Source organism: Erythranthe guttata, chromosome 4 (genome assembly GCF_056151865.1).
Source record: "Erythranthe guttata isolate IM_541 chromosome 4, IM_541, whole genome shotgun sequence".
Classification (NCBI taxonomy): Eukaryota; Viridiplantae; Streptophyta; class Magnoliopsida; order Lamiales; family Phrymaceae; genus Erythranthe; species Erythranthe guttata.
In genome coordinates, this window is record NC_142536.1 from 151,496 (window position 1) to 176,122 (window position 24,627).

The 24,627-nt window shown below is 35.8% G+C and overlaps 7 protein-coding genes across 12 annotated transcripts; 3 read left to right on the forward strand and 4 right to left on the reverse strand.

The window, feature by feature from the left end:
* Nucleotides 1-105: 105 nt before the first annotated feature.
* LOC105955514 (methyltransferase) lies at nucleotides 106-4,801 on the reverse strand. 5 transcript variants are annotated; one of them, XM_012979253.2, is made up of 10 exons: nucleotides 3,164-4,801; nucleotides 2,941-3,068; nucleotides 2,793-2,858; nucleotides 2,389-2,712; nucleotides 2,037-2,292; nucleotides 1,781-1,838; nucleotides 1,033-1,119; nucleotides 815-943; nucleotides 606-741; nucleotides 106-521 (listed from the first exon to the last, which is right to left on the reverse strand). In XM_012979253.2, exons 2-10 carry the CDS (start codon nucleotides 3,012-3,014, stop codon nucleotides 272-274), a joined length of 1,380 nt encoding a protein of 459 aa, XP_012834707.1. In that variant the 5' UTR covers nucleotides 3,015-3,068; nucleotides 3,164-4,801; the 3' UTR covers nucleotides 106-271. The 5 variants fall into 5 exon arrangements, with proteins under 5 accessions (XP_012834707.1, XP_088672220.1, XP_088672222.1 ...); XM_088816094.1 differs by having other exon boundaries at nucleotides 2,941-3,072; nucleotides 3,164-3,215; XM_088816096.1 differs by lacking the exon at nucleotides 3,164-4,801 and having other exon boundaries at nucleotides 2,835-2,858; nucleotides 2,941-3,076.
* On the forward strand, nucleotides 3,361-3,977 carry LOC105955505 (ubiquitin-ribosomal protein eS31 fusion protein). Its single transcript, XM_012979241.2, has one exon. The coding sequence runs from the start codon at nucleotides 3,361-3,363 to the stop codon at nucleotides 3,829-3,831; it is 471 nt and encodes a 156-aa protein (XP_012834695.1). The 3' UTR covers nucleotides 3,832-3,977.
* A 182-nt stretch (nucleotides 4,802-4,983) lies between the features above and the next one.
* Nucleotides 4,984-7,346, reverse strand: LOC105955475 (uncharacterized). 2 transcript variants are annotated; one of them, XM_012979205.2, is made up of 9 exons: nucleotides 6,919-7,346; nucleotides 6,782-6,815; nucleotides 6,448-6,669; nucleotides 5,978-6,067; nucleotides 5,811-5,876; nucleotides 5,632-5,723; nucleotides 5,507-5,554; nucleotides 5,322-5,429; nucleotides 4,984-5,190 (listed from the first exon to the last, which is right to left on the reverse strand). In XM_012979205.2, exons 1-9 carry the CDS (start codon nucleotides 7,215-7,217, stop codon nucleotides 5,163-5,165), a joined length of 987 nt encoding a protein of 328 aa, XP_012834659.2. In that variant the 5' UTR covers nucleotides 7,218-7,346; the 3' UTR covers nucleotides 4,984-5,162. The 2 variants fall into 2 exon arrangements, with proteins under 2 accessions (XP_012834659.2, XP_088672223.1); XM_088816097.1 differs by lacking the exon at nucleotides 5,322-5,429 and having other exon boundaries at nucleotides 4,984-5,252; nucleotides 6,919-7,336.
* Nucleotides 7,347-13,679: 6,333 nt separating this feature from the next.
* Nucleotides 13,680-15,021, reverse strand: LOC105955486 (short-chain dehydrogenase reductase 3b). Its single transcript, XM_012979217.2, has 2 exons — nucleotides 14,676-15,021; nucleotides 13,680-14,587 (listed from the first exon to the last, which is right to left on the reverse strand). Exons 1-2 carry the CDS (start codon nucleotides 14,687-14,689, stop codon nucleotides 13,819-13,821), a joined length of 783 nt encoding a protein of 260 aa, XP_012834671.2. The 5' UTR covers nucleotides 14,690-15,021; the 3' UTR covers nucleotides 13,680-13,818.
* A 626-nt stretch (nucleotides 15,022-15,647) lies between these two features.
* On the forward strand, nucleotides 15,648-18,206 carry LOC105955465 (Mitochondrial transcription termination factor family protein). The gene is made up of 2 exons (XM_012979194.2): nucleotides 15,648-15,920; nucleotides 16,837-18,206. The coding sequence occupies exons 1-2, from the start codon at nucleotides 15,828-15,830 to the stop codon at nucleotides 17,971-17,973; spliced, it is 1,230 nt and encodes a 409-aa protein (XP_012834648.2). The 5' UTR covers nucleotides 15,648-15,827; the 3' UTR covers nucleotides 17,974-18,206.
* Nucleotides 17,949-20,347, forward strand: LOC105955495 (Polyketide cyclase / dehydrase and lipid transport protein). The gene is made up of 8 exons (XM_012979229.2): nucleotides 17,949-18,088; nucleotides 18,309-18,701; nucleotides 18,823-18,922; nucleotides 19,138-19,233; nucleotides 19,345-19,397; nucleotides 19,705-19,753; nucleotides 19,918-19,965; nucleotides 20,119-20,347. The coding sequence occupies exons 2-8, from the start codon at nucleotides 18,394-18,396 to the stop codon at nucleotides 20,209-20,211; spliced, it is 747 nt and encodes a 248-aa protein (XP_012834683.1). The 5' UTR covers nucleotides 17,949-18,088; nucleotides 18,309-18,393; the 3' UTR covers nucleotides 20,212-20,347.
* Nucleotides 20,348-20,379: 32 nt separating this feature from the next.
* LOC105957050 (putative protein phosphatase 2C 2) lies at nucleotides 20,380-22,708 on the reverse strand. Its single transcript, XM_088816098.1, has 4 exons — nucleotides 22,344-22,708; nucleotides 21,619-21,795; nucleotides 21,313-21,548; nucleotides 20,380-21,215 (listed from the first exon to the last, which is right to left on the reverse strand). The coding sequence occupies exons 1-4, from the start codon at nucleotides 22,434-22,436 to the stop codon at nucleotides 20,660-20,662; spliced, it is 1,062 nt and encodes a 353-aa protein (XP_088672224.1). The 5' UTR covers nucleotides 22,437-22,708; the 3' UTR covers nucleotides 20,380-20,659.
* Between the last annotated feature and the right edge of the window lie 1,919 nt (nucleotides 22,709-24,627).

Genomic DNA, 24,627 nt, shown 5'->3' on the forward strand with positions numbered 1-24,627 from the left:
TATATATATAGAGAGAGAGAGAGAGAAAAAAGGAAGATAAAGTAGTAGACGAGGATGCGTATGTATGTAGTGATGTCATGTCACCAACCACTCTACATTCTTATCTTGTTTGTGTGGAAAAACACAAATCTTTTTTTATTAGTCAAAAGCAAATCTGAGTGTTTGAATTCAATTGTGGTTTCTCTTGTTCATCATCAATTGAATTGGGCTGGGCCCCGTTTTATGTAAATAAAAAATAATAATCTACAACAACAAAAGCAGCAATGATGTTTTAATTAATCATAGTGGTAGCAAGCAAGAGGCGGTTTTCAGGAGAAACGCAGAGAGGAACATACTTGACTAGCTCAGATTTCACAAGTCGTTGCTGCTTGACCCACATTAGCCTCCCAATATCAATAATATCCTTGCACATGAATCCCAACACAGCCCGATCAATCGCCTCCATATTCCTCACTATATCTCCAACTCCGCTTAATAATTCCGACTCCATGCCCACCACCTCTTTCTTCTCACTCCTCCTCCTATACCATTACCATTACAATTACCATCAATCAGTTACATTATATACAAAGATGATCCCCTATTTCAATCATAACACATCTTACACTATCTCAAATTGAGCAGATGAATCTACGGCAGATAACTCCGACCCATGGTCCGCATCAACTGCCCAGCTTGTGAACCAAGTTATTGCATTGAAATCTTCCTTGCCCAAACCCATATCATATATATACTTCTTATCTGCAACATTAAAAAATTGTTTTATTAATACCCCAAATCCAGAGAAAATTAATTGATAGTTTGTGTTGATTACTTATGTAGCTTTTCCACTGGCAGAGATGATGGCAACATGTAGCAATAGCTAGGCCTCTTAGGTAACCAGTTGCTGCTTCGGACGTATGCCCATCACAATGTTCATTAATGCAGCACCTTAATGTCATATCTGGATCCACATTGTTCAATCATACATAATACTCCCATCTAATGCAATAAATACAGAGATGTTTGCCGATTGCAAAATATTTCAGTTACCTGTTGCAGGCCCGCACAGATGTTTGCCAATTGCCATATACGCAACTCCTTGTAATGATTCTACCGCATTCAAATTTAGATCCTCAACTGCAATTTCAAGGCTTTAATATCATCATATCTCAAGTGCAGGCACATTCTGGGACGATACAGAAACTAACTTTACCTTCAAAATGTAGGAACAGAACACACATACAACACTTTTTTTTTGCCACATGCTAAACACTTTCCACATTCAATAGAGACTCTATGGCACTGCAGAACATACTGATGCATGACTCCCATATTTTGTTTTTGGTTAATCGAAGATATATAAAGTACTTGTACAATGATAAAGTACTCAGCGGACACAAGTTTCAAGGTGATATTTTGAATATCTATAGAACAACATAGCATGAAGAAAGAGGACAAGCTTATGCATAACGTGTAAACATTCAACTATGAGAAGTCGATATGTATCCTTGAAAAACACATATAATTCCACAGATCTCTAAATCCAAACAATATTTGCAGTTGTTTCCATTGCTTACTAGCTTCAAATAATTTTCAGCTAAACCATTTCATAAATACGTGAATGACACTAAAGTATGAATGGAATTCCTCTTGTACATACATGCGTATTAGAAAATTCATTATCAATCCACTATCTGAGGCATAATATAACAGTGACAGGCAAAATAATATGAAGAGATAAAGTATAGCCAAGAGTTCATTTCAACCATTGTTAAAAATAAGGTTTTGAAAAACTTACTGTCAATTCTCAACCTCTCTAATACTAAGCTCTCTTTCTGTCGCAAACTCCGGTCAGCCTGAAAGTAGCATTTAGCATGAACGACAGATTAGAACAATTAATCTGGCTGAAAATATCACTGAAGCTCAAACACATCCTCACTCACAGTTGAATTCGTGATTAATAGTGAAAATTACAAAATAGGAAAAAATAAAGAAGTTTGTTTCAGAAAAAAAAAAAAAAAGGAATGCACAAAATTGGTTTAGGATTGACTAACTTTCAACTTATACGACTTCCGCTCGACCAATAACACCTTCTTGATCCCATAACAATCAGCAAGCATCTGCGTAAGATATCCTCTTCCAGCACCGAACTCGACCACTGTAGAAATATCACTATCCTTTTCCAACTCCCCATTAGAATCACCTATTGCATCACAAGTAAACCCAGATTTCTTTAACACCCCAAAGTCTTCCAAGTTCCCAAGAATCGATGCCTGCTGTAAAGCATGTTTCTCCTGATACGGTACTTTCCTGACATCAACAAACACTCAATCAGCTTAAAAATTCAATTCATAGTGCTTATGCAAAAAAATAAAATCAGATAAAAATGTGAGCTTTGTTCAATACCTGTCAAATTGTGTTTTAGTCCAAATGCTACAAGCTTCAGGAATCTTGTAAGATTCGGGAATTTTGCTGCATATGGAAGAATGAACAGACTTTATCTTAGCAATCAATTCCAAAAATTTGGGCGCAGACATTGCATAGACCGCATTCCTCTTCATCTCTGAAGTGAAAATAGAATCTTTGCAGGCAGCGTTCTCTTCTTCTTCTTCATCTTCTCTGCCACCATTAATACCCCTTTGGTAGAATGGTTGACTCGTTAGCGACTGCGTTTGTTTCAGCAATGGACATCTGCTTAAGTGACTATCAAGATTTTCCTCAAGCACAGAGCTGTTAAACAAGCACCACATTAATCGTCAAATGAAATCAACGCTAGAGAAATTAATGAAATAACAAATCGGGATTATTACTGAGAAGGGTCAATCGGGCACAGAATCCACTTAGAATCGGACCTCTGGGTGTGATTCCCGCAGAATCTAAAACCGTTGAAATTAAGATATGATGAGTAATGGGTAGTCGAATGGAGACGAAAGTGAGCGTGAGAGAGAAAGAGGTTACTGGGAATCAGCGAGAGGTGGGTTTGCACAGAATCTCTTCTTCTTGGGGAGCCACAATTCGCAGTGGCTTGCCATTCTTCAATCTTCGCCTGCCTTACTTCTTAAACCCTACCAATCGATCGGGAAATACTGACTTGTTGGAAAAAAAAGAATTCAAAATTATGATTATATATAATCATTAATTATGCATGTAATAAAGTAATAAAAGTGGGCCAAAAAATTACCGGATTTTGGAAGTCCAAATATGGGCTTATTTGATAACCAAGTAGAAAGTGAGCGAATCAGCCCAGAAACCAATAAGCCCACCCAAACACCACGAAACCCTAAGATTATTTAAACAGCGTGTCTGCCCATTTCAGAAAATTGCAGACTCATTTTTTCATCAGCACACAAACCCTAGCCACCCCTTGCAGCCGCGAAGATGCAGATCTTCGTCAAGACCCTAACGGGCAAGACAATCACGCTCGAGGTTGAATCCTCCGACACCATCGACAATGTCAAGGCCAAGATCCAGGATAAGGAAGGCATCCCTCCGGACCAGCAGAGGCTCATCTTCGCCGGGAAACAGCTCGAGGACGGCCGCACGCTCGCAGATTACAACATCCAGAAGGAGTCGACTCTCCACCTTGTCCTCCGTCTCCGTGGTGGTGCTAAGAAGCGCAAGAAGAAGACCTACACCAAGCCGAAGAAGCTCAAGCACAAGAAGAAGAAGGTCAAGCTTTCTGTTCTCCAGTACTACAAGATTGATGATTCCGGCAAGGTCCAGAGGCTGAGGAAGGAGTGCCCGAATGCTGAGTGCGGCGCTGGAACTTTTATGGCGAATCACTTTGACAGGCACTACTGTGGTAAGTGTGGACTTACTTATGTCTACGCCAAGACTGCTGGAGATTGAGATTGAGAGATATTTTATGCTTTTTTCATCGTTTTGCGAACTCCTTTTATTATGACAGTTATCTAGGTTTTTAAATTATGAATTTTGGTTTTGAAGTAATGTTCCGACATTGGAATTTAAATTTTAATTTATCTTTCTTTTAATTATGTCTCTGTTTATTTATTTTTTTAATGCTTGAGTTCTGCATCTACTGCTTTGATTGCTAAATTGTTATGATTGTGTGATATTCCTTTACATATTTTCAGAATGTGCATTGTTATATTCTTAAACTTGGGAAGTGTGTCTTGTTTGTTGTTGTAAGGGAGTGCTAACTGCTGCATTTGTCTGTCAACTTATTCTGTCTATGTGTCTGGATATTGAATGAATTGCTATATTCTGCTTAGAATCTGAGCCGGGCATTGTTTCTGATTCCAAAATTGTTATAATTGAACAATCGAGTTTTGTGAATTTTATTTGGATCACTAGTTATTTTGAAGTTTTGCCTTAAAGTGTGGGTATTCCATTAAGGGCATGATCTGTTCTCATATACTTTGTCTTTGCTAGACATGGCTGTTAGAAATATCTGGGCTGTATGGTAAATTTAAACCCCAGTTACTGTGGTATATAAACGTTACTTCTTTACGAGGCATTTGAAGTGCTTTTCTCAGATTGATTTGAACGTTGTCCATTTGTGTTTACGTGCTGCAATCTATTTAATCCTGTAAAGCCGACCCTTACTTGCGTAATAAGCCTTGGTTTCTCTGTTTTTGTATTAGTAGATTTGAAAGTGTGAGATTAATATTCTGCTACTGCTGTTATATTATGATCCGAATCTTAAATTTTATCATTGAATTGATATTGCTATTGGTTGATAATTACATACACAACAATATGTGGTTATAAAATTATTTTGCTTGATGAGATTTTGAGTTAGTTCCTTTTCAAAAAAGATGAATTATGTTATAGTTGGAATTTAGGGATTAGAAATATGTTTAGTATCAGTTACGGACCATCTCTCTGGTGTTCTTTTATTGTTACCATTTTATGTTATATTTGTGTGAAATTTATCAGAAACAAATTTTACCTATACAGAAGAATTAAAGTTGACATGGATGTTCATAACATAGTTTTTGTTCTTTAAATCTAGTGACATGGGTCTTCTCTGATATTAAATGTATTGTTGAAGAATCCAGTGTCAAAACACTGTTTGGATTATTCATTTTAATCTCGATCAGTTTTTCGCTTGAGTTGACAAGGATGTTTTAAATAGATTATAATCTCCCATCTAATATGGTATGGGAGCTTTGTAAGGTTATACATGTAAACTTGACTAATCGAATGTCCAAAAACGCCTAAACATTTTTCTTCTGTGTTGAAACCCTGCCAAGCAATAAACCGTTGTCAGGACGTCGCCTCATGTCCTTGGTTATTTGGTGGAGATACTGTGTGCACAATTAGAAATCGAATTTTAATTAAAAAAAATAGCCTCTAAAAGTTGAAACTAGATTGACCTCACAAAGGCATGGGGAAACATTCCTGAGAGGGCTGTGTATTTTGCTTTCATAAGCAGCATATACAGTCCATAGCATGGAATATGAACCAATGCCAGAGCCAAATACCTGACAATTTCAATATCCATTACATAAACGAAGTATGTTCATTTGATGGAAATCGAAGAGCAATACTCAATTCTTACCATAAAGGTGCCCATGGAGTTGAAAGATCAAGAAATGGATACGGCCACCTGCACCCACAAAATTATCTTCAACCGAAATCATATTATTGAATGGATATTGTAGTAATGTAGGATTGCAAAATTACCATGTGAAGCAACAGGCATGAAGAACCCACTGGAAAACAACATAAGCACAGCTCCACATCACAAAGTAGATGAGACCAAACCACGTAAATGGCTGAAGAATATATTTCATTATTAGCATATAACTAAAGTTATTCTGCTGCTGCAGTAACAAATAGGGGAGATGGACTCTGTAACTTACCATGCGACTGAGAGCGGATTCAATGATAAGAAAAACAGCATTTACAGAGTGCATGCATCCAATCAACTGTCATAATTGAAATGTTAGAAATGGGAAACAATCAACTTGACACTAGGACAAACAAAATTAGAGGGTTGCAGAAAAGAGAGAGAGAGAGAGAGGTTCACCAAAGTGAGCTTAAAATTATCACCGGTCATGAATGGCAGCAAAAGACACCAAAATACTATATCCGTAAGCATAACAGCACCTGCACATGTCTGTTAAATACAAATCAGAATATCAAGTCTTTTTCAAAGCTGTGTGGCTTGAAACACTTGTATATTAATCTCAACACAATTAAAAGCCAGATAATTGTGTTTTAGCCATGCCACCTTGTTAAACGAGCCTAATGAGCGATCCCCTAATATATACTGGAAATACGATTATCTTGTTCAAACTTCAACTACTCATCAAACATATCCTTTTGAGAATTATGTGACCGGATTATCCAAAATCGTCGGTAAGTAGTTATTCATCACTTGTTCTCACAATCTAAGGCAAAAAGATGATCTTTGTTTTTTTTTATTCTTTCGCAAGAATACAGAGTCGAACACTAGCATCCACAGGAAGCAAAACTAGGAAAATTGAATAGACAGACCTGATAAACAATCAGCAAAAGATTATCCAAAAACCGAAGTTGCTCGATAATAGGAGTCTGGTTCCGATGAAGTTCAAACTTGTTTTCCTTGTCTTTGGACGGTGAAGTTGTTCCATGGTTAATTTCTTCTGAATTGTTGTTAAGAAATTTATCTCTCTCACCGTTCTGAGTTGGTCTAATCCCATGAATCCTACATCCCCGTATAGATACAATGGTAGCAAGCTATACTCGAACAAGTTAACAATCAGAAAAGCCCATATGATTATATATCCCAGATGTCTGAATTAATTAATTAGACCAGTAATCAAAAAGGGAGCATTAACGTTGTACTTACTGCAAAGTAGACCATGACCAACGCAAAACTCCACCTGGAATTAATGAGGGGATCGGGGGTAAAAATGGGGGTTATTGATTTTTAAAAGCAATTGGATAACGAAATGGTTGGAGATCTATATATAGGTGCTTGCTTACTGGGTGTAGAAAAAGAAGACGAAGAATCCGAAGGCAGCGACTGTCTGATAAAGAAAGAAAGCCATGGCAACGAAGGCGAAAGCACGGTACAAGAGAAGCCATCGAGGATGGATATTCCTCCAGCATGGGCCCCACAGATCCGCCGGCTTCAATGTTCCTCTCACGCCACCGCCCCTCTTACGGAGGTGGACGACTGCGATCGCCGTCGGGAGGATGAAAATGAGTGCACAAACAAGCACTTGCCACCGCAGCCAGTATTCCACCGACATACTTGATTCACTCGTCTTGGAATTCTCCATCTAATTTGATTTATTGATTGAAAAGAAAAGAAAGTTAGAATTGGAGAAAATAGAGTAGCATGGTAGGTGGGAAGGAAAGCCCACTAAATTAGTTTCTTTCTTGGCACCTCAAATAATTCAAGTTAGTTTGATTCTTCAAAATTGTTCATTATATTATGAATTCTTGGAGGTTATGGATGACCACCATTACACTCTCCATTAAGCCTATTTACCTCCACCATTATTCATCATTAAGGTCTTGTAACTCATGACCTTTGACTAGCTTTTCTACACCTATAAATTAGGTGCAATGCATTGTATTGTATATACTTGAAGATATGGAATAAAATATCACATATTCTCCCTACTTTGTTCTCTTCTTCTTGTATATCATTTGTTAGTTTTTTAACACGTTATCAGCACGATTGTTCTAAGTAAATTTTCGAGTGATCCAAGGAAGATGACTCCTTAGCCATAGAAGATGAAAGGGAGTTGATTTTAAATATTTTATTCTTGTTTTTAAATTGATCAAATATTAATCATCTTAATTTTGTTGTAGGTGATTTTTCGTGCAATTCACGAGTTTGTACTTCGATGTCTGTTTTGGACCTGATAATGTCCAAATTTCAGAAAATGCAAAATACGAAACATGTAGCATTTTCTATTGGCTGTTCGGAACATTTTGAATCATCAAAATCGGATCTCGATCAAGAGAGATATGCTTAAAATACTCAGACATGCCAGATCTGTCATTTGTGGTCATTTTTCAAGACTTTGAGTCCCGTTTTGGACCTGATATTGTCCGAATTTGATAAAATGTAAAATACGAAAGTTGTAGAACTTTCTGTTGGCTGTTCACAGCATATTGAAGCGTTGAAATTGGATCTCGAATGAGAGAGATACAAGCAAATTACTCAGACATGACAGATTTGTCATTTGTGGACATTTTTCAAGTCCACAAAATATTGAAATGAGAAAATTGATAATTGATCATAATCAATTTATGGCTTGAAGCCTAGATCACATTTTGAGACTATAAGTCTCAATAGAATATGATAGACTCAAAGTTTATGCGATAATAATACTCAAACTTAAGATTTGAGTTGATATGTATTTCTCATTCATAGTACTTTAAGTCTAAATGATAAGACTCTTGAACAATTGAGTTAGAGGGTATTCCCCATTTATAGTACTATTCGTTCATGATCAATGTACTATAACAATTTTATTATATATTGAGGCCCAAATCGAGCACGTGCAATCAAGTGACTCGAATTTTTGAATGTTATATTTTAACGATTTTTATTATATATTGAGGCTTGAAGCCCAAATCGAGCACGTACAATCAAGTGACTCGAAGATTTGAGTGGTATATTAAGAAGAAGAAAAAAAAAACCACTTGCTCTCTAGTTTATGCAATTTGAAAAGCTCCATCAATCGAAAAAAAGAACTCGAAGTTCATAAATTTTAGGCTCAAATTAAAGCCTTGTTTAAATATGAAAGCTTGAAGCTTATGTTGAGGAATATTAAATATAAAAGCTTGAGGCCTAGAATAAATTTGAAGACTATAAGTCTCAATTGAATATATTAGACTCAAGGTCTAAGTGATGATAATCAACATTGAATATTTGAGTTAATGAGTATTTCCCACTCAAGGTACTATTATTTTACAACTACGTACCAATTATAAAGGTTTGAGGCCTAAATCGAGTACATGAATTCAAGGTATAAAACTCAAACCTTGGTATTTGAATAATATATTGTACTCGAAAGAACTATTGAGTTTGTTGTTCAATGATATATATATATATATGAAGATTTGAGTTAATTATAGTACTATTATTTCATGACAAGTACTATATAATGATTTCTAAGAAGCCTTGAGGCTCAAATTGAGTACGTAATTTTAAGGAATAAAATCCCAATTTTGAAATTATATATATATGTACTCGAAAGGACTATTCCTTTGTAATTCAATGATCTGAGATATATCACACAATTCAAAATTATTTTTGATCGCTCAAGAAGAAATGTAACTATGAGCGTTGGATATTGAAGTTAAAGATCGATTTATGTCCCATGATATCACAAAATATTTGTGTTATTGTTATGTGCCTTGAGGACACAAGTCAAATATTTCATAATGAAAAAGAAGACACCGAGAAAACTATTATTGTTTCATTTTTCAAGAAACAAGTATTTAATTTGGGGTATGTGTCTTGAACACATAAGTAAAAGTAACATTACATCTAGTTACTTATGAAGACGAAAAGAGATAGATATCTGATCCTCTCTACAATTTTCTCTCTTTAAATCTTGACTTGTTATTTTGCAAACGACAAGTAAAATATTTCATATTGATATATGTGTCTTGAAGATACATATAATGAAGAATTGTAAGAGAAAAATATTCTCTAATTTATGGATCTATATTATGATCATGAAGTGACAACATAAAATCTCAAGTTGCACTCGTAATAGCAAAATAAAGATTTTTAATAGCATATCGAACTATAATACGAGTTGTGAGCTAATACAAAACTCGTTCAATAGTTGTTATTCTTTGCAAGCGAAAACAACAATATTAAAAAGTTCAAAGAGATATGTTGACATGAAAAGCTATCATGGTGCTCAAGCTTATTCACTATAAATTTTATCTCATCATTAGAAGAGAGATGAGAAATATGAAAAATGATTGGTCATATATCCATTTCACGATAAAGCATGTTGATAAGCTTTATGAAGCACCAACACAAAAGCAAAAGAAATTGCTTTGATTTTGGAGTCACGATATTGACCAATTCAATGAAAGATTTTGAATCACAAAATTTTAGTGATGAAATTTCACTCCAAATCCATATCTATGGAGGTATGTATATGTATGTTTTTTATACTTGGTCTTAGATGAGATGAGATGAAATTTCAAACCAAACGAAAAAAGGGGATCTGATTTTTCTGTTAAAATTCCAAATCATCTGCATATTCTGATTTTTCAAAATTTACATTTTACTCCTCAAAGGTTTCAAAATTTTCATTTTAGTCCTCCGGATTCGAAAATTTTACGATTCAGTCCAAATATTTTTTAGAATATGCAACTCGTTCCTCTCATCATCTGCAATTATGAATATATTTCAGCATTTTCAGTTTTCACCGAAGTTTTTAAAATTGCAGTCTTGTCCCTGAAGTTTTCAAAATTTACAGTTTGGTCCCTAGATTTTCAAAATTTTGCATTTTGGTCCCTGAATTTTTAAAAGTTTTGAAATTTGACCATTTATGTTCAGAATCTGCTAGATTCTCAAACGAAGTTATATTCAGCCACATAACATGATCACGTGGTTTGTTTACTATTTATGCTATGCAATATTTTGCACCCCTAATGGGAGATATTTCTATGGCATACATTGTCAATTGCCATTTTAATGAGATAATTTTCCCGCCGTTAAGGGGGAGATAAGAAGCCGGTTCTTGTATAACGGCGTGAATTATATGAAATGATATTTGTCTCATCTAGATTTGTGCATGGAAATATTTAAGCACAAAAGAAAAAAGAATTCAATTGCAACAATTTTAATGTGTAAAATGCTAGATGCATTTATCGATAAATGGCAAAGTATTTACATATGTTGCAAATGAGTGCAAGAGAAAATGTCCAAGAAGGACACATTGCACATTAGATTTTGCCATGAAAACGAATGTCCTTGAAGGACAAATTTGACATTATGATTGCATCGTGAATCCCTAATTGGGTGAAAAATAATTATGGTACACAGCTAACCCATTATACTTCATGCATATAAGAGGGGGAGATATATATGTTGGTTCGAATGATTAACACCCGAAAAAGTGGGTGAATATCGTGTAACTAAAGTCTACTAGCGCTAGTAGCATCATACTCTCATCATATTACTTATCTCATGCGATGAAAGGATTCGTCTTAAAGACGATGTTGGGGGACGCCTCAACACCAATATCCATTACTATGATATGAGAATACTTGTCAATTATGGTGGCATATATGAAATCCATATTTGGATGAGAAAATCATTGATGATTACATGGTAGCTACAAAGATCATTTTAAATCGAACCATTATGTGCCAATAAAGAGTTGATTGGCAAATAAATTATGGTTAGCTTGCTCTCTAAGTGAATAGAGAGGAATTTGAGACATTAGTTCTCAATTTTGTTGTACCGATATACTATACTAAAGAATTGAAAATTCTTTTCAAATGAATATTCATGTACCAAATTGAATTTGATAATATTGAGTTTGAAAATAAAGTGGACAAGTAGTCATCAATACTCCCTCCACATTGTGAACCTCAAAAGCGCGCGTTTTGTCCATATAGGACATTTTTATTGAAATGAATAATGAGCTCACGCACATAAAGTATTATGAAAAACTTTATTGATGCAATATAGAAAATTCTCTATAAGAGAAAAATACATGGTACATGAAAAGATATGGATCTCTACAAGAGATCGTACCCACAAAGGCTACAATCCCCATTTATATGAATATAATTCTCTAAGGAGAATCCGGTACCGGAAAGTGAAATAGTGAGCTCTTGATTGATTATAAAGAAATATGGGGAGTACGAAAGATGTTATCGAATAACTATATGTACAATTATTTTTATAATGTGAAGAGCTTGAAGCTCATACATTTTGATAGATGTCGACATCTAATTGGTCATTAGTATATGCATTCACAAATGCAATTGACCATGATTATTTGAAATTATTGATTACATAAATTGTACATTGACTTGCGGTCATTACAATAAAGTTGTAAAAGCCTTTAGTGCAAAAGTGGGTAAAATCATTGCGGTAAATTTGAATGCCTTTGAAAATATATTCTTATGATGCAATCACTTTATGATGGTATTCAAAATACTTGGCACGCATCATATGGATGCAATTACCGCATATCTATATGGATCATAAAATTAATAAATAATTGATAATGCGTTGTGCATATAATCAGAGGTCTCGTGAGTTAGACTATAGAAATGATCCATTTACATATTATCTTCAAAATATGGTACATTCACCTCAGTGAATACCTTGTTAATGATCAAATAATTTGACTTACCATTATCATGGTATATATGTGAATGATCTAAATCTTGTGGAGACTCACGAAGAGCTCACAAAGATGGTCAATTATTTGATGACATAATTTGAGATGAAAAATATTGAAAGGGCAAAATGCATCTCGAAAAGAAGATCTATCAAATGCTATGTATCCATTAATACAAATAAGAAATGGATAAGACTCATCTATTGAGTGATATTATGTTTGTCCAATCCTTGGATATAATTGAAGATCTTTTAAGCCCTCAAGAAGATAATGAAATGATTACAATTTGCAAAAGGTGTAAAATGTGTATTACACTATCTTTATGGAAAATTCCGTGGATGTTAAAGCGGATATAATTGACTATATTAAAGTCAAATAATAAATTATCATATTCATATATCGGTGTATTGCCAACAACTTCACTGAGAAGATGATTAAAAGTCATATGTGGAAATCAGGGGGAGCATGAGCACAACTTATAACAACATTGTACTCTTTTTCCTTCGACCAAGTTTTTGTCCCAATAGGTTTTTCTTGGCAAGGTTTTAACGAGGCAGTGTCACGCTCACAAGCTTCATATGGATATGTACTCTTTTTCCTTCGTGTAGGTTTTGTCCCATCGGGTTTTCCTAACAAGGTTTTAACGAGGCATATTCCATAAATGGTGGACATCCAAGGGGGAGTATTATGAATTCTTGGAGGTTATGGATGACCACCATTACACTCTCCATTAAGCCTATCTACCTCCACCATTATTCATCATTAAGGTCTTGTAACTCATGACCTTTGACTAGCTTTTCTACACCTATAAATTAGGTGCAATGCATTGTATTGTATATACTTGAAGATATGGAATAAAATATCACATATTCTCCCTACTTTGTTCTCTTCTTCTTGTATATCATTTGTTAGTTTTTTAACACATTAGATACTTTTTATTTATTTATTAAGTGTTGTAATTGATTCGTGTTGGAGTAGATTCAATCTCGTTCGAGTTCGATTGATTGGTTTATGAAATTAAAAGAAATGCATAATAAGAAGGATTTGCATTTCTTATTATGGAAACTCCCATTAGCATTGAGTTGCATTTGATTTGAATTAAGGATTTGAGTGAGGGACCCAATGGGCCAGCGGAAAGTTAAAATTGTATGACCCAATTTCTAGACCCAAATTGCGGAATATGTTCTCAATCTTTTTATTTTAATAAAATCAATAATTTTAAATAGCTTAGATTATTATTAAGTGTATATTTTAGTGTATAAGCAGGAATAGTCAACTTACAACTTGTCTTATAATCAATTCATTTGTTGTAGGAATAGTCAACTCACAAACAATTCCTTTTTACTTTTAAATATTTAAATAGAAATCGTTAAGTTGTCAATAAGCGATGTTGACCACGAGTTCAAATGAATTAAAGTTAAATTCAAAGTTGAAACCCTAAACATGCGTATTACCAGGAAAAAAGGCACATGGAAAACTCCAACCCAACAACGAATTAAAATTTAAAAGAATAAAAATAAACGACCGTATCAAGTAGTTGTCAGAAGGAACTCCGGCTAACCACCGTAAAACCACCGTCAACCGCCAAATTTTGTCCACTGACATAAGCCGATTCATCGGAAGCCAAAAACAGGGCGGCCTCCGCCACGTGCTTAGTGGTCAAAACAAGTCCCTTCAAATTGGCCAAGGCGCTGCTGTTGTCTTCAACTTCGCTCGGCTTCAGCCCATAAGCCTCGCAAGCCAGCGGCGTCGCCACCCCGAAAGGAGATATACAGTTTATTCTGATCCCATGCTCACCAAGCTCCCCGCATGCAGTCTTCATCAGACCAACCACAGCGTGTTTCGAAGCCGAGTAAGCGTGTGGGCCGGCTCCTCCTATGCATGCCGCCACGCTGGCGGTGCAAATGATGGATCCCTTTATCTTCCCCTCCACCATGGCCCGGGCGGCGTGCTTTATTGTGGCGGCGACCCCACGTACGTTGGTGGCCATTGCGTTGTCCAGTCCTTGAATGTCGAGATCCAGTATGCCCGTCAGTGGTCCCATAATTCCGGCATTGCTGAACAGTACGTCCAGGCTGCCGTACTTTTTGAGGGTGTAAGCAACGGCGGCGGCCACTTGGGTTTCATCTCTTACGTCACAGTGATGATAACTCACTTTCTCGGAGTTAATCGAAGCGACGACTTGACGGCCTAATTCGTCTTGGATGTCCGCCACAACCACGGAGGCGCCATGCTCCAGGAATAATCTTGCCGCGGCTTCTCCGATGCCACTGGCGGCGCCGGTGATGAGTGCTACCTTGCCCTCCAACCTATATACATATAAAAAATATATATATATTAATTTGCATGGTGAGCCCATAAATATTGTTATGGAGATAGAAATTCATCATCAAGTACCTTGGCTTTGACATGTTGATGGTGATGAATGAAGAGAGAGAGAGAGAGAGAGAGAGAGAGAGAGAGAGAGAGAGAGAGAGAGAGAGAGAGAGAGAGAGAGAGAGAGGAGGGGAGGGGGTACGTGCAAAGTTGAGGATCGGAAGATAATTTGGTGGATCTGGATTATGCTGTCGTCTGATCTGCCCGGCCCTTTAATATATAGATGAAGAATATATATGGAGTATCAACTACTATTACTATTGATCGATCTAGTTGGCAAATCTATTTATACAGTTCACATTTTATTTATTAATTAATTACGATATGATATATAATACAAGTCAATATTAGATATTCTTTAATGTTCATATATTTTATACTTTGCACATTTATTTATTTAAAAAAAAAATTAAAGAAAGAGAGAGAGAGAAGGAGGGAGAATGAAGTAGTATTAGTGCTAGTTGGGGGCGGTCGGTCCTCTGGGTAGGATTCAGAGCTCGAGACAGAGAGACGTGTAGACTGATATTCACATTATTAGCTGGCCATTATATCATTGAGTGGTTAATTAAATTCATTTGCGTATACAACATACATCTTTATTATATATTATTGTCAATCAATTAAGTTTACTTTATTAGTATCAACCGAACCCCCAATTATATAGATTCTGAAAATTACCATTATATTTGGAATAATCTGATTTTCATTTGCTTAAACAAACGTGTTGTTAAGTTACACATGCTTAATGTCTGTTTCAATTACACCAAATTATACAAAAAAAGAAAAGAAAAAGAAAACCTATTATTAGATTGTGAAAACTACCACTAAAAATTAATTAATAATTAGAAAAATGAATATGAAGCAGGAAATTGTTGGGCCTATTCTGAAACCCAAACCAAATAGCAATTCCAAGCATTTGTTGGGCCTATTGACTAGTGGGAAGCCATATATATGCTTCATAATTAAATATTAATTGAAATGTCGGGGCAGCCCATTTTATTCATTTCTTCCTTTCAGACTTGGTGAGAACTGAGAACCAGTTACCAGCAGCGCTGAGCGCTCATTCGATTTCTCTCAATTTGACAGAGCACTAGATACAGGCAACGCCATTGATACCCTTTCCCCCAAATTGACTTTTTTTTTTTTCTTTTCTGATTAGTTGTAGATAAATAAATGGTATTTTTGCACGCTTTTAGCAGAGGTGCTGCTAAATTTACCCGCCGCCTCCACAACCATTTTTTCAGCAGCTCCCTATCCACTGTAACTGTAAGTTCCCTTCTACTATTGCTTACGTGTCTCTCTCTCTCTCTCTCTCTCTCTCTCTCTCTCTCTCTCTCTCTCTCTCTCTCTCTCTCTCTCTATGTGGGTGATTTCTTCGTTATTCCTCTGTTTTTTTTTTCCTCTCAATTTCATGAAATTTGTAGTATGTTTTTTTAAATTCCCTAATTCTTTAGTGGTTGTGGCATTCTGTTCGTTATCAAATCTGGTGGAAGATAATTATAGTTTTATGTCTAATTGATTTTGTTTCCTAAATTGTATTGGATAGAATAAGAAACCGAATTCAGGAATAGTCTCCCATTGAGCATATAGGGCTATTGCTTTTCTTCATCAATTCTTTATTTCTGCCATATGATTTTGAGAACATATAAGACACGATGCTTGTGTAAATGAAAATAAGCATTTTACATTTAATATTTGAATGTAAATAATTGATGGATGTAAGTTGTAACTATGCCCAAGGACCAACTAGCGTTACGGTTCATGCTACTTGACTACCTTGTCCAATGTACTGACTAGTTGCTCGTTTGCTAGAGTTTTTTCAATTTTCTCGTATCTATTAAGTTAATTGTATTTTTCCTAACAATCCTATTTCCATTCTAAAATACCAAAGAAAGGAGAAGTTATGGAGTGATCCGTATTAATGATATACTCTGGAGCCATTAGTCAGTTCTGCCCCTCTTTAACTTCTAATAGTCCTTGAAAATAGTTAGGGTTGTTGAGCTCATTTGAAATATAAGAAATTGATTTGTGCTACATGTTTTTCGTTATATTCCTTGGCTATTATTATGTGGTTCTGCCTGTTATTGAAATCTCAGCCTGTTTGCTGACAATGAATGGTGTGACTCTGGCTATATTACACTGAAAGTGGGCTAAACAAAATCTTGTTTATTGATGTTTTCAGGGCCTACATCAATTTCAGAAGACCGATAATATTGTCTCTTATAATCATAAGTTATTCCCCTTCACTTCATTTCCCGATATTCTAAAACCTGCTCTTTTCCATACCACAGCTTGTGATATTGTCGAAACTCCGCACGAACTGACAGAAACAGCAGCAATTGTACACAACCCTAAAAACTCAACCGATATTTTCAGAGAATGGGGTTGTAGCGAAACCGACATATCCAAGATTTTCGAGAGACGCTCATCTTTACGTAAAACAGACATCCATATCCTTCAGTCCAAACTTGAAATACTTTCTCGTTTGGGCATCAAATCCTCCGACCTTGTAAAAATGGTACACTGTCGTCCACGTTTTCTCAACTGCAAAATCAATGTTTGTTTAAACGAACGCCTTGAATATTTCGAGTCCTTGTTCGGGTCAAGGGAGGTCCTAGTCAAGGCCATTGTCCGAAATCCTTCTCTCCTTACCTATGACTTCCACAACAAGATCAAGCCTGTCATTGCCATGTACGAGTCATTGGGCCTTAGCAAAACGGACTTGATAACCGTGCTTCTATCTCGGCCCACTTTGATTCCAAGAACTTCCCTGGATGACGAAAAGATTGATTATATCAGAAAAACCGGAGTTTCAAAGAATTCAAAAATGTACAAGCACGTTGTCTCCCTCTTTGCCATATCGCGCATAGAGACCATCCGTGAGAAGGTGCTGAATTTGGAGAAATACGGACTCTTGGAGGATGACATTTGTAATCTTATTGGGCGTTCGCCACTCGTGTTGACGCTATCCATTGATAAGGTACAGAGGCACATGACTTTTATACTGGGGATAATGAGGCTATCGGCCAGTATTGTACTTCGAAACCCGTTCCTGCTCTACTTCAATTTGGAGACAGTGTTAAAACCGCGGTTTCAAATAGCGTGTAAAATAGAGGATATGGGGCTTGTTCCTGAAATCAAGGGACCTGTACTCTTGACAGCAATGAGGATGTCCGATAAGCGGTTTGTAGCAGCATTTATAACTTGTCACCCAGAGAAGGAGGCTTTGGAATTAATCACAGTGTATAATAAAGCAAAAAGTGTGAAGCGATTAGCAGAGTCTTCGAAGAAGAACTTCACTACAGGATTTCCTTTCTAATCATATTATTTGTGGTCTGGATTTTTGATTAATTGAAGAAATAGTTACAAAATCATACTTACATTCTTTCAGGAAGTAGATGATTTTGCTGTGTCTTGGATTCTCCAACAGCAAGGTAGGGATCATCCAAATATTTGCTGTATATTCATCTCCTTAATTTCAACCAGTGTAACTTTGTGTTCGATTTTCTTTTCCGGAGAATTATTTGTTGGGACTATTTTTATTTTTTTTAATCTTTTTCTTGAAATTGATCATGAAAAGAAACGTCACGGATGATTTTAATAATCAGTAAATAGTATTTTAAAAATATTTACCAATTTTTGTTTATTATTTAGCGAAGAAAAAGGACTGGAGTGGAGTAAACATAATAATAGATGGGGCGACCGCGACCCGACCCAAGTGTAAAGAATTAACAGGGAAATGATGAAATCTTTGGTGAAAAATGATAGGCTGTCTCAAAATCTGATTGGCAGCCCTCTTTCTTTCTCTGTCTTCTCTCAAATGTCTGCAGCTACAGCAACCGCAGTTGTTGCACTGGTCAACCGCACAACGGTGACCCCGGAAAATTCCAGGCTCCGACCCGGGCATCTGTTCACCAAGAAGCTAGTCCGCTTCAGCAGATACTATGCGCCACAAACCCAAACCCAAAAGAGAACTTCTCATTATTCCCTCACCGGAGTCAAATCCCGTCGACCCTTTACTCCCGTCATGGAATGGCAAGATTGCACGTAATCCAATTTTTCTATCCCTTCTCTCTCTTTTATTATTGTTGTTTTCTTTTGATGGATGTAATTTGTTAGAATTAGTTAATCTGAATTTAGAATTAGAGAGTAAGGTTTGGTATTGCAGGGTAAAGATGGAAATTGATGTGCCAATTTCAGTTGCTTATCAATGTTACTCCGACCGTGAAGCCATTCCTCAATGGATGCCCTTCATTTCAACTGTAAAGGTGAGGAGGAATATTACATTTTCACCTTATCAATTTTTGACCTCTTAATATCTTGAATTTCATTTCCCAACCAAAGAAGTAGGCATATCTTGAATTTAGTATGGCGTAAACATAAGTTTGTGAAAATATGAATTTCCTCTATTTAGTTTCTCAATTAGTTGTCACACATAATAAGCATTGCGATGCATTTTCTGAAATTGGGATTCTGTTTATAGATTCTGGAGGATAAACCTGATTTATCACGATGGTCACTCAAGTATAAAGCATTTGGGCGTGATATTGAATTTGCTTGGCTTTCTCGAAACATGCAGGTAACTAACTGCTCAAGGAAAAAGTTTTTAGGTTAATTACACTAGTTTTTTAACTAATCTTTAATGCAATTCTTTTGCTTACTAAGTATTGCTGTGACTAATTTTGTGCAGCCTATTATAAATCAGAAAATCCACTGGAGATCTCTGGAGGGTCTTCCTAATAGGTAATGGAAAGTGTACGACAGAGGACATCGTGTCTGGAAATAAGCAAGCTTATTTTCACTTAAGTTTCTGTTAATTGGATTTCTCCAATTTAAAAGCAAATCTCGGAAAGGAATTACTCGTAGTCAAGCTCTGCTGTTTTCCTCTTTTCTTTCACAAATCTTGAATGGGTATACGTGTCATTTCACTAAATAGATGAAGGAATTTTTTTTTTTTAACGAATATTTGTTTTTAAAATCAAGCAATAATCTGTACAAGACCCCTTCTGTTCAGTTAGGCTTGACACTAAATTTTTCGTATTTTCTGCAGGGGAGCTGTAAGATTTTTTCCTAAAGGTGCTGATTCTTGTATGGTAGAAGTACGGCTTCTTCGAAAACTATCCACTCTATATTTTTTTTTGCTGTATTTTGTATTAAATCCTTGTGATATTATTAAACATTTGGCAGCAAGAATGAGATTAAGAGGGAGAATGTGTTTCCTCGCTAGTTACATGTCCTCATATTGGGTTTTATTGTATTTCAGCTTACTGTTTCATATGAAGTCCCTCAACTGCTGACTCCAGTCGCTTCTGTAAGTATTCCAACTCTCTCTGAAAAATCCATTCCATAGAACAAATTTCTTAGTTACATAGAAATAATTGGTTGATGACGATTCGCAGAATCTGAAATGTACATATCAAGAATTTTCTGGTTGAACTAATTTGACTAAGTTGTTCTCATTTAGGCCCTGCAACCTTTTCTTCAAAGCTTGCTGCAAAATGGTTTGGAACGGTTTGCAAAGTTCGCTAAAAGCTACTCAGTTGAATCGACCACGTAATATCCATCCGGGCTGGTCAGTTAATTCTTCTGATTCCTTTGTATGCAAAATGAAATAACATACATGTAAAGATGAATACTTTATACTTTGTATAATACACTACCTACCTTTTCAATTGTTTCACTGTATGTCATAATTCTATGTCCTCTGTTTCCAAGATGATAGACATAGCTGATAAATATTTATTACATGTGAAACACCAATAGTAATACAAGTCATTCAACCTTCAGCATTGTCTCTATTAAGTAACAAACACACACACACACACTAGTCAATTCTTTACACCCCCATACTCTTACCTACCAACCAATTCTTATGTACATCCCACCAAACCAAAGCCCACTATTAGGGTTAACAAAAAAAAACTCATAACAAAAATGCTAACATATTTTTTTTATACTCTCCCCCTCAAATAAATGTGAAGAGAAAGAGACGAGTAAAGTCAGTTTCAGTCCAAGAAACTCCGCAAACTGCACAGAGCCTCAGCAGAGAGGCTGCAACATCTCAGTTTCTTCTGTCGTGTTGGTGATTGCTCCGTTTGATCCAAACAAGTAAAAGAAACAATAACAACCGTCAGATTATCGAAAGTGTTCAATCGAAGTGCTTCCATCACAAGATCCTTTGCACACTGCTCAGGATCATCATGCCGTCTGAGCCCACGCCTCACGAGGCTAACGGCTTGCTGACTGGACATCACATCCCAAATACCGTCACATCCAATCACGAGAAACTCATCTTCCTCCGTCAGAATAATCTGACGAAATTCTGGCTCTGCAATTAGAGGCGAGGAGGAGCCTCGTGGGAATTTCATGTCCCAATCTCCGAGAGCCCGTGTAACCGATAGAACACCGTTTAGATAACCGTCATCAATGAATCCGCCCAATTCCTCGACCCGTCTTCTCTCTGATGGGTAAGTTGGCCTGTGATCTTTAGACATATCAATCGCCTCACCCTTGCGGCAGAGAACTGCTCTGCAATCTCCGGCATTGGCCACCATTAGAAGCCTGGAATTAGGTCAAAAGTGTGGTTATAATGAAAGATAAAACTTTATTGAATCCAAAAATAGATAAAAAAAAAAAAATACATGTATATAGTAGCTACCTTCCAATGACAAGAGCTGTCAAAGCAGTAGTGCCGGAAGAAGTGCTAACAGTGCTCTCGTCTGCCAAAGCCGTATCAGCTAGAAGAAACCCTTTCCGTAGACAGTTTTCGACATCTACTACAAAAGCATCATCGACTTGGGAAGTTTCCGGAAAATTAGAGTCTTGGAAAAAGAATCTGATTGCGTTTCTTTTGACATAGGCTGCTGCCTCTGGTCCTCCATGACCATCAAATACCTATAAAAAGTTCAAATTAAACGATGGACATGATAAGATTGATGAAGGATTTGGGTTAGAAATTAGTTACCCCGTAGAAGGCACTTGGCTCAGGAAGAGTGAGGAGTGATCCCAAATGCGAAGACAGGTCATCGATCCTTATATGTTCATCTTCCATGTATCTTCGTGGACCAATATCAGCAAAACCACCAGAACGAATGCTCGGGACAAATTTCGGCCCAGGGCTATCTGGAGATTTAATATCGGCCTGATCACACAAATTCAGGACTAATTAACAAAAATAACATGTAAGTAATAATACTGCGTTCTTAGGGGCTTTTTAGTCAGCCCTAGGTAGCAGTGTTTATCAAAGCTCAGAAGTGAATTCCTCCTGAGTTGAGCTGAGCTCACATACCAAAGAAATAATTACCAGGTCCAGAATTTATCTTTTTAAAAAAGGCTACTTTGGAAGAAAAAGGAGACGATAAAAGAGAAAATAGCCTGGAATGGATGGATTCCAGAGCAAAGAATCTAGTCAGTAGCCACTTGTTTTATATACAAGGTGAATGAATACTACTTGAACTTGATTCCCTTCCTAATTTAATTGGGTTTGCGATTTGGCATCATCAATCAAATATAATAAACCGAATTTTGTAGTTGAAGCATATATCCTAGATTAATTTATAAAACGAATGTTATAACAAGAAAGAAGAAGAACCAATAAATCAATCATTGAAGAACTGAAATTATATTACAGAAGAAGTAAATAAGTATATTTGTAGAGGATCGGATGAATTAAAGGAAAAGAAAGCTTACATCCAAATCCAATACAGGAGCAGGAGCAGGAGCAGGAGCAGGAGGGATGTTCCTCCGAACAACCACCTGCACCTCAGCCGCTTCAGCTCCCATCCCACAAATTTTATGTATATATACTTTCTTCTTCTTCGATGATTGGATTGGATTGAATTGATTTTCTTGTGATAAAATCTGTAATCTCGACTACTCAGAATAATAATTGAGGTTAAATGAAAAAACAAAGACTTTTCTGGGACTTTGTTTGGGATTTTTGTTTTAATTAATTAAGATGATGGCCAAAATTGAGCACAAGTGGGATTGAATACACGATTTATAGAGAGAGATGATGAAAACTCTAAACTGGGAATTAACCGGCTGTCAGCTGTACGTACAAGTCGTCGTCGGTGGAATAATTAAACACGTAACTGCATCTTTCATATAACTAACTGGACACCTGGAGGTTTCCTTTTACTTCTTCTGTACACGCGCCAATGCATCTGTTTCAGCTTTACGTAAATGCCCCCCTTCCCCCCGTTGACTTTCAAATTCATCATATATCATAATTAATTTACTTAAATCTTTTTCTACATTATTATTATTATTAACAACTTTTGATTAATTGCTTCTCGAAATGTCAATGCCCACGCACTATATATTTGACTTGAATATATTTTACATTTTTCAAGAATTTTCCATTGTTTTACAAAAGACTTATGACACCAAATAATTTTTCTTAAAGAAATTAACAGAATAGGGAAAAAATGGAATCAATAATGCATATTTATTCATATATATGGTCTCTAACGACTATAAATATAATGTTCGATCTCTTGCAAAATGGTTAGCTAATTGTTAATAGGGGCTAACACTTGGCAACATTAATTTCATCAAACCATGACTCCTTCACACTCGAATTATTGGTCTCAATTTTGGGTGTTTTTCCATTTCGAAAAAAGCTGGCTGTTGCTGGTGGGTTAAATTAGTTAGTTATCATGTCATCATATCATATTAATATATTGGATTTTCCAGTTTCATTACATATTCTCAATACTAATTGTATAGTTGATTTAATATAATTTGATAAGATTGTGTTTTAATAAGTCTGCAAATTAAATGAATTTTAAACTCTTGTCAACTAAACTTATAGTTAAAAGTAATTAAAAGGCCAACTTATTTGGGTGATGCTAACTTGGCCACCCAAAGTGCGAAACGCATAACTTCCACCATTTCAATAATTGAACCACCAGATAATGAAATAAACCATTTTTTTTCCTTTTCTTTTTCAAAACAATAGTGTAATAATAATATATTTTAGGTTAATGGACAAATGTGTTTTTCTTTCAGGGCTGCTATGATATGATTGCCTAAAAAACGTGGAGAAGTGGATATAGGCATGTTCACCTAAAAACGCCAAACCAATAAATATACATCAGATTCCCATTTTCATATTCATGCATGCATTTCATTATTAATTATTATTATTATTATTGTCTAGACGCAAGTAATTATTGGCGATGATGCAGCCTGCTAATTACTAGTTTATCCTAGCTAATAATTATATATATATATCTTGATGATCATCAGTTCCATGATTAACACTTTTATCTCTTAATTACTCCTCACATTTCAAATCCATTATTGATCAGTACTTTAAATAATCATTTCATCCAAATTAGTAGCAGTAAAAGGAACTAGTATTGGACGCTGACTAGAGAATAATTATATTAGGGTTACATCGATCAATAATTGCATGCGTTTCTAACCTGGAAGTTAATTACATTCATATATCATATCGTCTATTAATTCATTACTTTCAATCTATGTTTTATATCATATACTCAAATCTGCAGGTCCAATGTAATTAGAAAAGGTGCGTGCGTGACTCTAATGAATGATAGATGTTGTCAATATAATTAAATGAAATCTAATATTTAATTTATTATCTGGATTTTATTCAAACTGGATCAGAGACCAACACCTATATATATTTCCCTCCTCCTCCTCCTCCTCCTCCTCCTCCTCCTCCTCCTCCTCCTCCTCTGTTTTTATGTTGTAACTGAAATAAAAAATTGGATTTGGATTTGGATGAGAGCAGTATAAATATTATGACCAATATTCAGTCCCTAAATTCATGGTCAAAGAATTCATATATATTTCACTCTTTATGTAAATATAAAATTTCCAAAGAAGCGCGTCGGCTTCTAGCGCGCTTTTCTCTTCACATGCCTTCTTTTAATTTACTGGTTATACACCTAATTATTAATTAACTCGTTTTCTAATCCACGTTTTATGCTTCCTTATAATT